Raw genomic sequence first — 14,432 nt, 5'->3', positions numbered from 1 at the left:
TGGTGTGTGAAATCACCTGAATTATTAATAGAGAATGCTTGGCTTGTGTATTCTCCATTTCCTGTAGAATGTAAATGACACTACCAGATCTCATTTTAACATACAGATGCAGTACAGTGAATTTCAGCTACTATCACAATTCCTGATTCCAAATTCCATCCAATCAGAATGATGACTGGAGGCACRGGAGACTCATTCCTACAGATWTATTTACAACATTCTAAAACACTCCAGAAACTTAAAGAGTCCCTCACTACTTCAAGCGTCTGCAAGCTTGCTGCCTTTTMATGTGGATTCTGCCATGTCTGGTTTTGCTGACCACGAACACTGATACGGACTGGAAAAGCCTTCAACCAGTAAGTTGGGGGAAAGAATGAAAGAAGGAAAACGGTGGAACAAAGTCCTTCTTCCAAGACTCCTAAGTGTTCTTATTTTTCAAGAAAAAATTAAAACAATGCTTTTATCAACAACTCAATAGAAAAAAAAAACATAGACCACCATCATTTATTTTGTTTTCAAGTTTCCAAGASAAAGGAAATTATAACACTAAAAAGAGACAACATTTACAAACGAAACTACAAATTCTTWAAGTACTTACTGAAGGAGAGTAAAATCAGTTGGTATTTCTGGAGCTGCTATCATTTCTTTATCATCTTCTGGAACACCACTGTATTAGAAAGAKATTCAAAAAGCAGTCTGAAGTGCAAGCTTACTTTTCTTTCTTCGTTTGTAGCAGACAACTTCTAGAATAAAATAAATAAAAAAATGACAGTGAAAATTATTCCACATTTGCATGGGTAAAAAAGCTGGAAATACAGAAAATGTAGATCACACCATTCTCTGTCTCCAAGAAAGCCTTTTCCTGTTYAAAGATTTTATTCTGACTCCTCCCACCCATGATCCTACTACAAAGTGACTCCACAAATGGTAAAGCCATCGCAGTAAAACAAAAATACAGAAACACTGGGGAAAACCCCAACCAAATAAAATATAACCCAAAAAAMCCTCACCACCCACATTTCTTGAATAGGATGAGCAAACTGGAATGGTTTTCACCAGTACCTTACAAGTAGCARAGCCCAGAATTGACAACAGTAGAGYAATTCTAGCTGACCAAACCAAAACCAGACTTGGTGTTGATCTTGAAGCACAGTATACATACATTTAAGGTCATTATATATCGCAACTTTGTGTCTCCAATTTGCCAACTTCCATGTCATTTTCCATAAATATAAGCTCTTACAACAAGTTCTTATAACCAGCTGTTTCACAATGCCATGTCCTCCAGAGTTGATAAACCAGACTTACAACACGTTTAACATTTGAAGCATTTGTCAAGACTCTCGAGAATATCAAGGAAGATATATGATCCACATAATATAAAGGAAAACACTGGAAACACAGTTGGGTTTAAGCAAGAAAACTAAAGATTGTGAAATACTTGTGTTAAACTTCATTATAATACTGTCCATTATAATAAATCTTGTTTTTTTCTCTTGTTTTTCCTATTTTCAAGGGGGGAAAAAAACACCCTAGATACTTCAAAAGCAAGTTTAGCTATCTAGGCTGAAGTCTTCTATGTCACTTGGCTACCCTAAGCTAACTTTTACATAGTGAAATAAAGAAAGCATGATGTTCAGGTATTTTAAAGACAGAATACCAAGGAGGAAAACTTTCAGAGTCAGTCTGCYGACTCTACAGCTTGCTGGTGTGATTAGGTATTTGAGGGAAAGATTTAATTTTGGCATGCTAAGCACATTTGCTCAATGTCTGGTAGCTCTGCTCCAGACTGCATTTCAATCGAGTGTGCAGAGAGGCTGAACAGGTTTTGTCCTGCAAGTGCTTATTCCGAAGGCTAGGGGCCACTGTAGCTTCCAGGATTTAAAGAGCTGAGAGAAACCATAAACCCTGAACTTATTACATTCTCTTTCTTCACATTTCACATAATSACATAAAAGCAGAGAACCAGAGTGGAAATAAATAGTGGCAAAATGCAAGGAGGTTCAAGACGAYCGATCTTAAGACAGTCTGCAACAACTAAAGCATGTTCCACCCAAAACACAGCAGAAGATAAACAGCTTCTAAAAGACCCGTGCTGCAGAATGGCAGAAAACTCTGTCACTGCATTCCTCCCTGCTCTAAAGCCACCACATGGGCACCTGACCAGTGCACTCCATTTTCACTCTCTGCAGCAAACTGTGGTCCCAGGCATGGTAACAACCCCTGAACAGCCATTCACACCTKTGTAGGCTCTGCCAATTCAGTATCACTCCATTTCATTTCCCACTACAATGGGCAAAATAGGACTCAAGTATTTTTTCCCCAGATTCTCAAGTTAAACTGGTTCAACAGCAGATATCCAGAGCCAAGGCACAGGAAATACAAGACTGCATAGCCACAAGCAGGGGAGGGAAGGGTAAAATTCCCTTCTTYGGTGCAAAGTGCTATTATACCATCCAGGCCGTCCGTGAAATTACATGCTAAGAAGCTAACATATTGAAAAGCCCTACACTCCGGATTTTTTAAATATATATTTATCTCTTAATATTTACTGGGATTCCAATCAGCAGCTCAAACCTGGAAAAAAAGGACACACCTCAGTACCTTGTTCATCAGGCTGGCACCTGCTGATGTACAGGGAGGCAGGAACACAAAAAAAAAAGAAAAATTAAGAAGAAAGATATACTGCTACACRTGTTCTTTTTGAGGCATGCTTGTGATTCAGTCCCAGTGCAAAGCAGAGATGCAAACTTCAAAAACCACACTGCCCAGTTTCAAGTTCAACCAGTCTATCAATGTGYTGGTATTTGATTCTTTCTGGTTTACATTTTTCGCTGTTGAGAGTCAAGACATCTACTAAAGTGATGATCAGGATCCTTACATGCAAATTGGCTCCTTTTATGAAACACAAAACTACAATCCCACCAAATTTTGCAAAAATCTCAATACTTACTTTAAAGAAAAAAAACCATAACTATGAAAAAGAATGGGCAAATTTTTAGAATACATATTCTCTACATCAAACAAACCAAATAAATCACTATCAAAACAAATTGTCTGCCATTTAGACCAACTTGAACTTCTTGTCARGACTGTTCATCTTAGGACACACCACAAAACATGAGAGAAAACACAGCATTTGTCAGAATCACCTCCTAGAACAGAACAGACATATCAAGTTCTGGCTACATGCCAGCGTAAGTAAGTGTTAAACTACTAAAATTCACGGTTTTTGTTTTTCTTGAAGGTAGAATAAATTTAGTCCTCATGAGTGCAACTGTATCCTGGTTTTCTGGAAAACAGAAGCTAGAGACGAATACCTGGCAACACTGTATAAAGTAAGAGTGTAAGGAATCTCCGGCATCAAGCTCAGGTTCCGCCAACAACCAAAAACCCCCTTGCATTTGTTGTAGTGAAGAATAATTTTACAAGATTTACATACATGAAGAGCAAGACAGGGACCTTTTGATGCTCAGCCAGCAGGGTCAACCCAGGCCAGCAAACCCTCTCTGGCAGTGGCCAAGAGAAGCTGCCCAAGGAAGAACACATTTCCTTTATGGCAAAGTTTCCCTGAATACCTGCCTGGCRTCCAGAAATAATCCATGGATTTTGTTTGCCAGAGAGGTTGTGCCTATACTTCATAACAACTTTTTTTTTTTGTTGTTTTCAATTAGTATTTCCAAATAGTTTTTGAACTCAATAGTCAGAGGAAAGTCTTCCATCCAAGAACTTCCACAGCCAAATTCAAGATTACCAAAAGGCATATTTTTTCCTTGATTTTATCACTTTCCAATTTTATGTCATGTTTTCTTGTTTTGGTATGCGAAAAGAGCGACATTGGTCATTCCCCAAGATCTTTCATCTCATTAAACACCTTCTGGAAATTCAAGACTAMTGCCAGCCATGTCTTCGTCATGCATACACTGGATGACTCATTCAAAGCAACCGGTTCAGGAAGTCACTARGAAAGGACTCTTATATAGATGATTTTCCTACCAAAACTTTTAAAATATATCAAGATCATATGTCCCACGGACGTCTTAAAAGAAAGAAGTGAAATTCTTTCAGGTGCCATTCCAAACAGTGAAAGTCTACATTATCTACTAAATGTGTTCTAATAAGCAGATTATTTTAAGACATTAAGAAGTTAACCCTAAACTAAAGTGTATCATAAAAATCAGCTCTTAAGTTTCCTTTCTGGCATGTTCACAGAATTCCAACTTTAATTTTCCCCAGCAGATACTGAAATCTCTCAAGCCTGTGAAAACTTTTAAAGGCACTCAACTTTGTGAAATCATAATTAAATTATTAACTATAAAAAGAAAATGTATCCTGCTGAAGGATCACAAGGTGGAGCTCTAGCCTAAAGCAAACTGAAGAAACTCCAAAAGACAGGTCATCCAGAGGTTGACCTAGTTATTTCTCTGCAATAAACTTTRTAACACATTGCTAAAACTGCAATAATATTGTATCACATTTCCTTTAAAATTGTATTTAGATTAAGACACCAGAGGGTTTCGTCATCTTTTCTGAAATAAAGGCACATTCATGTTTGATTCCAATGACTCTTCCAAAGACAGACACACATACAGCTGCTGCAGTATGGCTACTCTCAGTATTTAGCTTTCAAAACAAGCAGAATTTCAAACTACATTATAATAGCMGAGATAATATATCCCTTTATTGCACCTTGCTATTTAAAACCTTGCTAACAAAATATTTACGAACTAAAAACCTACTGGAACAACAGGAGCAGTCCAGGAACAGTAATAGTACATAATGCTTCCAACCATAAATGTCGGAGGGGTTTCAACTTCAAAGAATTTGCCTATTAAAAGCAAGAGCCAAGCACAAAACACTATCAAGACCCAAATGAATCTTCACAGAAAAACAGATTTAAATCTTWAAGTCTATTTATCCCTATTACATGAATAATTAATTTAGGTATGGTTGTGATTAACTCAAATACATTGGCCAAATGTTGACTCTGCCACAAGTTGACAGAATTCATCAGCACAATGCACACAATAACAGATATGCTGTGATCAGCAGTTGCTCAGGGCTACCTGTCCTCCCACAATTCCAATTACATGCAGATACATTAATGCAATTCAGTGAGCAGCCTTTGCTCTAAGAATATACCTAATTATATATGTACATATACACACACATCAAATACAAAGAATCACACAATCAGTCCCAGACACTTGGGTTTTGTACACTTGTGTAAGTGCAGTAATTCCAGTGCTACTGACCAAGCTCACAGCAGAGGTTTCAGGTAGATGGGTTTTGGTTGGGGGATGGTCCCTACACAGGCTGTTKTATTTTGCTTGCTGCTGGATGTTTGGCATCGATTATCTGGAAGTTTTATAAYGCAAATCAGTAAAAACAGTTATTATTTTTATGGGAAGGCAGAGATGCAAAATTTAAAATAYGGCTACGTGGCCAGGACAAAGATTTGGGTAACATGGGATTAGCTGTTCAGAGATGTAKTGATTTCTTCCCTGTAATTCAATTAATCACCTGTAAAATCAAGGATCTCAATTCAGAAAATTAGAACTTCTGAAACTGTGATGTTGAAGAGTATGGCTCAAGTTTATCTCTGAATTATTTAACTATCCATGARGGATGCTGATGCTTCAGGATCAATTATGCAGCAGCAACAGTTAAAATGCTAGTCAGATAAAATTCAAATAAAGAATCAGAAATATGTCCATCAGTTTCCCTTAACTATTTTAGAAAAGAAACCATTATCAGCYATATCATACATCTCACCTCTTTTTCTGATAAACTAAAATATACCTAACTTTTTGTTTGATAAAATAAGACTTTGTTACTTGGGGGGAAAAAAAATCCAGACAAATCGGCTTCTTCATATTCCTTTTGCTTTTATCRCTGTAAGTGGACATTTAAGCAAGATTTTGAGCAACTGCATGACATTCCCTACAGACCTCAAAGAGCGTGTTATTTCTACTAATAGTACACAACCTAATATTTCAGCTGCCAACAAGATTTAAAGCAATTCTGTAATTTGAGTAAAATACAGAAAACGTACTTCAAGCAGAATTATGTAATTGTACWATAGTTATAACCATATCAGCAGTTTTGATCATATTAAGATAGTGCAATCAAGACTAAACAAAACAATAATGAAATTAATACCTTTATCTGTATAGTTATTTTTGTGCTGTTTGCTTAACAAATGAGACTTGMAATTCCTTTACAGAAAGACCTGCACTAGAGACCATCAATCTACATTCTTCCTGCTTACCAAGAGAGACATGGTCAATATACACAGGACCAGTCCGTGGTGCCAAAGCCACTGAACAGCTACGCATGTCACCAAAGAACCTAAATGACCAAATTCATATGGCTCTTATCTTTTCAGTTTCTTTCTTCACATTTTTTCCCCTAAACTTCCAGCTGCTATACCCCCCTCAACATCACTTGGGACCACACATCTTTCCATCTTTCAAAAAATAAAAGAAAGCCATATTACGATGGTTGTTGATTTTATGCCATCACTACCATTTTTTTCCCCTGGCCTCCATTCATTTTTTTACAACATTTGCTCTTTAGTTCACACAAGTCTGCTGAATAAGTGGGAAGAAGCCATCTCGGAACATACTTTTCCAACACTTGTGGGCTGTTACTGAAAGCAGTAGGTCTTCCTTCCCTCTCTCCAAAAAACAGGAAAGTTTCTGCTCCTTYTAGCACTCAGGCGAACCAACAGCAAGCAAAWYACAAAAACAAAACCATTTCCTTTGYCCCATGATTAGCCCCCCATTRGATCAGCCAACTGAATCAACTCCTCCTGTAGCCACACAAGTAACATGGTTGTAGCATGGGCAGCTGAACTGAATCTTCACAACGAAGCCAATGAGGAGCTTTGCCAGGGTCAGCACATCACCACCAGTGGCAGAGCTCTGCTGCGACACAGGATCTCATATACCAAATTGCAGGCCTTGCACGGTTCCTGCCAGGAGGAACCACTGCCACCACTGYTGGGAGGAGCCACTGCCAAGAGGCTGCAGTTCTGTGGGGCTAAGCAGGCACTAAGACCCTAATCACCCACCTATTCCCACTCACCTGCCAAAGGGAGAGCAGCCCTGCAGACAAGAACCTTGCCTGGGACACGTGCATCACCTGTGACAGCACCTTGTCTCCAAAATCATCAGACGCCTGCCCAGTCTCAGCTGTCTCCTCAAAGCACTCTCCCTACTCCTTTTTCATATGCATTTCCTCCCTTTTCATTATAGGGAGGACAGTGGCTGAGGAACCCCAGAACCTGAGAGAGACAGCCAAAACAGCCAAGGACATCGAAACACAGGACTTCAAAGGTAATGCACACACTGGTCAACAAATAAATTACTGTGAAAGCAAAACTTAAACAGGTTTTATTGTGGGGGAGAGGGAGGAATGAAGGAAAAAATGACATATGAAAGAAGTCAGGCTAAAACCTAAAGTGAACATTGAAACTTTGCACCAACTTTAGAGACTTGAAAAGTGAGTAATAAATACACAAGGACCTTTGTACCACCCTGGTAAGTCTGCCAATCTCAACTAGACCACCAAATAATCCCCTTCTCATTAAAAGTACTTCTGGATTTTTGCTAGTTTTATTATGTGAAACAACTATTACAGAAGGAAAAGAGTTTGATACAGTGCTTCACAGTCATAGGATCGCTCATTAAAGTACCATTAATAACATCAATATCTTAAATGAAGCAAGTTAAATACTACTTTGAAACATAAGTACACTTACTGCTTGACTCCTATGAGGTTTTTTATACTGGCATCTAGTAATTCACACTATCCAGTAAAATGTGGCTTTAAAGCACTTGATACATGCATTACGATATCTGTACAATAAATGCATCTCTTAYGCTTATTAAAGGGGAAAATACCTGTGTTACTTTCTAATCATCTTGTCCAACAGTACTCCCAAGGTCTGCTAACAGGCACCTGAAATTCCCATATATCTTTGAAATGGTTTGGGTTTGGATTTCTTAAAAACACAAAGGTAAGATAACAAAAGTAGAAGTTACACCTCACTGTGTCTGTCACATCTTTCCTTGCCAAAGAAGAGATTGCTTCCAGATGTTGTAGCCTGACTGCGTGGAAAACGAGGCTCTTAGGAAGAATAAAAGCCAAGTCAGATAACAACCAAGACTTTAAAAAAAATAAATAAATGTGGCAAAAAGGTGGGGGGAAAAGCCACATATGCCTACTTAAGTCAAAAAAGGAGTAATGGTTCATTAATGATACAAGGCAAGCACACCCTCCAGCTGCCTAAATGCTGTCCATTTCCAAATTAAACTACAGAATAGAACAAGATGCCCCTTCACAAACTGAATTTTCAAAAATAGTACTTTGCACATCCCCTCAAAATCTTTGCTCTTGTAAAAGCTAGGGATGAAGATATACACAGTCCACAACAAGCAGGTAACCTGCTACACAGCAAATCCTTGAGCAGAAGTAGAATTGTTCAATGGTACAGCCAACAGCAATGAATTACTTCAGTACACAGGGTGGAGGCAGGGTTTTCCAAGTTACAAGGCATCCCCCATCTAGCAAGTTCTATTTTTTGTTCTGCACTGATCAATGTGAGCCTGCAAGTTGCCTCACTTTAGAGGACTCTCGCTGCTTCCCCTCCCACCATATAGATTTTCCCCTTAGAAAAGTCAAGATCACCAGGGGTTTGTGCCTAAAACTTCGTGTTATTTTTAAGAACAACTGCATTTGATTACAAATTCTGGAGGAGGGACTACACAAGTACATACAGCAATAGCTTCAGCTGCTATTCTAAAACACAGTCAGTATTACATGGCTGAAATAAGGGAAAACCCTACAAAATAAAACCACTGTAGAGTGGAAAGTAAAATCTCTCTAGCACATCTCCCAGCTTAGATCATCGCAGGTCCTAGTGCACTTTGGACAGCCCTTTGCAGAGCCCCCTGTACTCCCCTCCATGGTGATCCCACACCTTCCAAGATCAGAAGGCAAAAAGAGACCAACCTAAYTGCATGTTTTGTCAGCTGAGATTCAYYAGYTYATTAGCTGAAGCTTCACACTATATAAAAATGGTTGAACTGGCTCCAGACAATAACTAAAAGATGTTAAATTCACCACAGAAAGAAACAGAAAAGAACACAGGCATGAGTCAAAYTGTGTTAGTCCTACCTTGATCTTATAAACACCTAAAAAAGAAACCACCCCAGAAAAACAGGAGGAGGATGCTTCATTCAGTATCATCCTGCTGTCTTTTGCCCAATCAGYCCAGCTTTTTTTTCTACCAGGCCTGGGCTACAGCAAGGACATCACTGTCTGAGATTCCCCTGGGTCACCTGCAAGGCTGCACTGCTCTGCACCCAGTGCTGGKTGCTCTCCCACCCACCCCATCCACACTCTCACTGCAGCACAGGAAACCTCCTGAGGCTCCAAAGACTGCCATTACCTTGCTCTCTGTGTATACAATCAAGACCAATCATCCATCCTTCCCTAGCCAAATGAAAATCTGTGCCATCAAAAAGTAAAAGGAATATTTAAGAAAAAAGAAATTARTATTGTGCTGCATCCAAACCAAGCAGTATGACAGCTAAAACCTAAGCCTTTCATAAGTGGATTATAGCTCTTTCGACAATCAATCTAAATAATCATCCTTACAAAATAAAATTCAAGCAAACTACTCATGTATGCAAAAGTTGGCTTCGCTTCCAAGACWGAAGAAATAAAGATAAAAACCTTGTTATCTTTCATTAAAAAGTTATCTCTGCAATTCTGCCAACCTCAGAACATCTGTGCTCCATACATCCTTAGTCATAACTTCAACGTTTTTAATACTCAACGTTTTGTTCTTGTTCTCCCTCATAACATTTGGGCTAAAATCCCAATTGGTTTGTTCGTAGATTTGCAGTACTGAATACTAATTTTATATGAAACAGCAGTTGTGATGTACATGGCTTTTCCCCATACAATTTTGAGAACTGAATATATCCACAATGAAGAATGCTAATAACCAATTAATTAATTAATTACTGGATAAAAAAACATTATCATCACTAAGCCTAAAYACGAGTCCTCTTAAAATAATTTTGTGGGAGAGATGACTAGCACTGAAACTTCATAAAGAGAGACCGAGACCCAGAGTTAACTACTGACATTCATTAAACATCCAGAGGAAAGCAGCCTGGCCACTTGCATATGTCCTACGAACATTGCAAAAATATTGGCATTATTTAAATCAATTTTTTCAACTCTGTAATTGCTTTCTTGTGGCAGGTAACAAATTAAGCCAACTGAGAATGCTGTAACAAACCAGGCCTGTTCTGTGAAAGCTAACATGAAAAAGAGTATATCAAACTCAGGTTTTTTTAGAGACCACTCCTCCTTTTACCAAGTAAGCTGACAAATACTGAGCAAATCTTGATGTGTATAAAATATTCTGARGCAAAGGTTAGTGAGACTTGTCCTTCTGAAGTTATTTTCTTTTCCTGCCTCTGTTACTTTGCAGGAATATCCTTTACACAGAAGCATTCACTCTACACAGACATAAAACATACAAGTACAACTTATTAAATCAACCCAAATGAAACCTCTGGTTCATTCATTTAATCTAAAAAGAAAAAAAGCCAATAAAGCTGTACCCTACAAGTTTGTTCTTGAGCAAATTCATCATGTAAATAAAGCATTAGCACCCTCCTCTTTCAAAAGACAGACATACCCTACAGCTAAATTCATATTATGTTGAAAATTTACTGGTGACATTATGCAAGTATCATAATTTGTAGTAAATATTTTATTTGAGCAATGCTCAATATACTGAAAATATTAAAACTACAACTATCAGACTTACAAGCTCAGCAACACAGTAGAAGCTGTTGAGATAAGGTACTTTCTGCCTTTTTCCTGTATTTTCCTTAAAAAAAAAAAAAAAAAAAAAAAAAAAGGAGCAGTAGTGCCAGATGTCTCTTAAACAAGCTACATGTGCTATGATTCCTCCCCCTTCCCCCACTCCAAGAGAGGCATTCTGGAACGGGGTGTACCCTATAGCACCGGTGAGCTGAATTCACAACTGCCCTGTGCTCTTGGTGATGCATGAAACTCACAGCGTTTTCCAGCACCTGGAGCTACCAAGCCCCTCACCTCCAGCACATGGAACAAGGCTCGCATTCTAAATATTCCTTTCTTTTTTCCTCCTTCCAGCTGAGACAAAAATGCCATCCTGRGCATAAGGAAAGAAATCCAGCTATTGTTTTTACCCAACATTACACACAAAAAGAACATCCTTTTTTAGCCATCATAGTTTACTAGCTCCTTCATTACYGGGCATAGTGAAAACCATTTTTGCCTGCTAAAAGTTAGTTAGTATGTGCAGAAGATAAAATCATTTATATTGCAGTATTGACTGAATTTACAGAATCTAATATTTAATTTGTACCACAGTTTAATAATCATGGTTGTGAGTGGCAAATTCAGATACATTTACTGCTGACCAACCCTTTCTAGGACTCTTGACAGGATACTGTAGAGGGGGGCTGTTGGGGGAGGAAATTTTACAAGATTGATAATTACTGTTCCACTGGAGAAGGGAAAAAAAAACCAAAAAACAAAATACCAACCCACCACCCAACTAAAAAAAATATACGAAAGAAACCATTGCATATGCTCTGGTGTACAGACAGATCTATTAATGGCAACTCATCTGCAGTGACAATTAAAGCTAATATTCTGAACTTCCAAACAGAGAAGACTGAAGGGCTGACAAATCTCATCTTGCTGATTTTTGTGGCATAGGAGGTAACCTCTGACAGAGGGATGGAAAAGTCAACTGCCATGGCAAAAGTCACCAGAGGACAACTAACAAAACCTATAGCTGTCCAACAACTTTTCATTGCATGGAAAAATCCATCATTCACCATAATTTCAGCTTTTAATTTATTATCTGAACCGTGTCATCTTGYGGTTTTCTGTTCATTATCATATTTGCCTTATCAGTTTGCAATTACCTCAAACTATTAAACCAAGAATTACCAGAATGCAATGCTGCATCTGTCACCACATCTTCCCCAACAACTGCTGGGCTTTTCCAATTAAAYGCATTCCTAATCCTAGGACAGGTTTCTCTGTTTTGTAACAAATACCAGCCTCCAACCTCCCCACACCCAAATCAGAAACAGGTAACTCAGCAATTGAGAGCAAAACATACTGTAACATGTACAGTTTTTCAATCCTCCTTTAGYTTCTTTGACGTTTCTCAGTAAATGACAATTCCAAATATTTTGAACACCTGGACAGAAACGGGATTATTTAAAATAGGCAATACCTCTTTAATATTGCTTTGATCTTTCTACTCCCATTTTATGTTGTGCACTGATGCAATGCTGAAATAAGCCAATAGATTTTTTCTAAACACATATTTAATACTCTGAAACAGAATTTCAATCTTGTTGAATCCCCCATATTAAGTTGTTCACTTCTCCTAGATACCTACTCAAGAGCAGTGTTTCTTTGACTTTAATTAGTTAGCCGTCAATTACATAATTATTTATTACTCCAGTGTTGAACTCACTAGATTCTGCTCATGTCTAACAGATTTTGTTCTCCAATTACTTTGTACCAGAAGTCTGTGATCACCACTCAGGATCATAACATCAAATTGTAACACCTAATGGYAAATAAAAACTTTTTAACCAGAGAAGATTCTGCAAAATTATTTACTACTTACACCAAGTTCACAGACCCTTAAAACATGATTTGCTTACAAAAAAAAAAATTAATTACATGCAGTTTGTCATCACAGGGCTGGCTATACACTATGGGAAAAGGGAAGAGATTTAAAATTAGGTAATTGGATTARGAATCATGCATGTTTAAAATACCTTTATACAAAAAATAACCTATAAAAATATACCTAATATACAAAAAAAAGTACGCTTTAAGTATCATCATATAGCAAATTTTTTCAAGTCATCATTTTAATGCTCCAGGCACCAATTTCAAAAGTACACTGGATGAACAATGAGCTACATTATAGTAATCTCTTTACATTACTAATGCAAACTGCCAACTTTGTGCTCTTACTCAAAAAGCCATTTAATGTTTAGAATTGCTCTGGCAATAAATCAGCAGTATAGAATTCTCATGCTGTTCTACCACTAATCGGGATTACAAGTATAATATCTTGTTTCAACTCAAATGGAATTCCTATACAGACATGCCATTGGAAGTTAACATCACCYGACAAAATTGCTACATGTAATGTTTAGTTACAAGGACACAACGTTTTGACTGAAATATATTTACCATCTTTCCTTTAGTTTGCCCACGTTAACTAAATGCAATTGCCACTAATGTTTCAGAGGACAGCTTAATTGTTCACCCAACATATATTAAAAAACTCTCACTGTTTTGGTCATGATCTATAAGACAAATGTCAAAACATTGGTTACTAGTCAATCAACTGATCTGGAGAAGTAACTAAACCAACCTCACTGAAACACACTTAGCAGGTATGTYTGGCAAGACTCAAATGTCAATAAACAAAGGTTATGTCTTTCCAAGATTTTTGTTCTTCTCCCCATTTCAGCATCACTGACTGTTGTTTTCATTAAGTAGAGTTTATGCATTAGAATAATATTCTGATTGGAGTAAGTGTCCTACACCCCGCAATACAAATGAAAGCAACCATCGATACATGGATCCTCTACTATTCTACAAACTTGAAAGGTGAGACTAATATTCTATTCAGAGGATGCTTTCTTAAGGAAAGAGGTAATAACGTTCAATCTAATTGTTAGACAAGAACATTTTTATCCGAGTGTAAATCAGTCTGGTGGTTGTTCAGCTTGACCTCCACTTACTATAATCTTGCCCTAGGGTATGAAAATCCTAGATCATTAAATGGTATGAATTTAGTCTTGCAAGCAGCCTAAAATGAACCTATAATCAGAGCCACAGTTTTCTACTGCTGTTAAATGTTGAAGACAATAGTGATTACAACATGATGTCAAATTGGGCTTTTCTTTGGCAGGTTTTGGGTTTGGGATTTTGTGGAGTTCTTTTTTTGTTTTTTTTTTTTTAAGAAATACAACTACTATCTCTCTCCTTAGCATATGATTCTTTTTATTTCAGGGTGTTTTTGAGGTTAAAGGAAAGTAAGTACCCTTTTAATTCAGAGATCAAGAGAAAAACAATGCACTTTTTTTTTACATTTTGACAGATTTCAACTGGAAGTTTTTTAGGATTTTCTGAGAAAAGATGGGTTAATATAAAGCTGCCCACTTCTTTCAGTTATGAGAAACATTTTTAAATGCCAGCTTTCCTACAATTCTCTAGACAGTCAACAGACATTTTAGGAACTGCTACCAATTCATTACTGTGAAACAGATGCCTGCCAAAAAAATTAATTACAGATCATAAATTTTATTACT

At 37.5% G+C, this 14,432-nt stretch overlaps 1 protein-coding gene across 4 annotated transcripts in view; it reads right to left on the bottom strand.

Annotated features, from left to right (window-relative positions):
* Positions 1-14,432, bottom strand: part of STAG2 (STAG2 cohesin complex component) — a 70,137-nt gene that overhangs the window by 36,617 nt on the left and 19,088 nt on the right. For all 4 annotated transcript variants that reach the window (XM_057365659.1, XM_057365662.1, XM_057365661.1 and 1 more), the window contains exon 2: positions 599-743. In XM_057365659.1, the coding sequence (XP_057221642.1) occupies positions 599-642 (44 nt within the window). In that variant the 5' untranslated portion in view covers positions 643-743. The remainder of the gene's footprint in view (positions 1-598; positions 744-14,432) is intronic.

This window comes from Malurus melanocephalus, unplaced genomic scaffold (assembly GCF_030028575.1).
Source record: "Malurus melanocephalus ecotype Western Australia unplaced genomic scaffold, MMel_1.1 scaffold_56, whole genome shotgun sequence".
Classification (NCBI taxonomy): Eukaryota; Metazoa; Chordata; class Aves; order Passeriformes; family Maluridae; genus Malurus; species Malurus melanocephalus.
The sequence above is the reverse complement of the archived record's forward strand: the minus strand, read 5'-3'. Positions and strand labels throughout refer to the sequence as shown.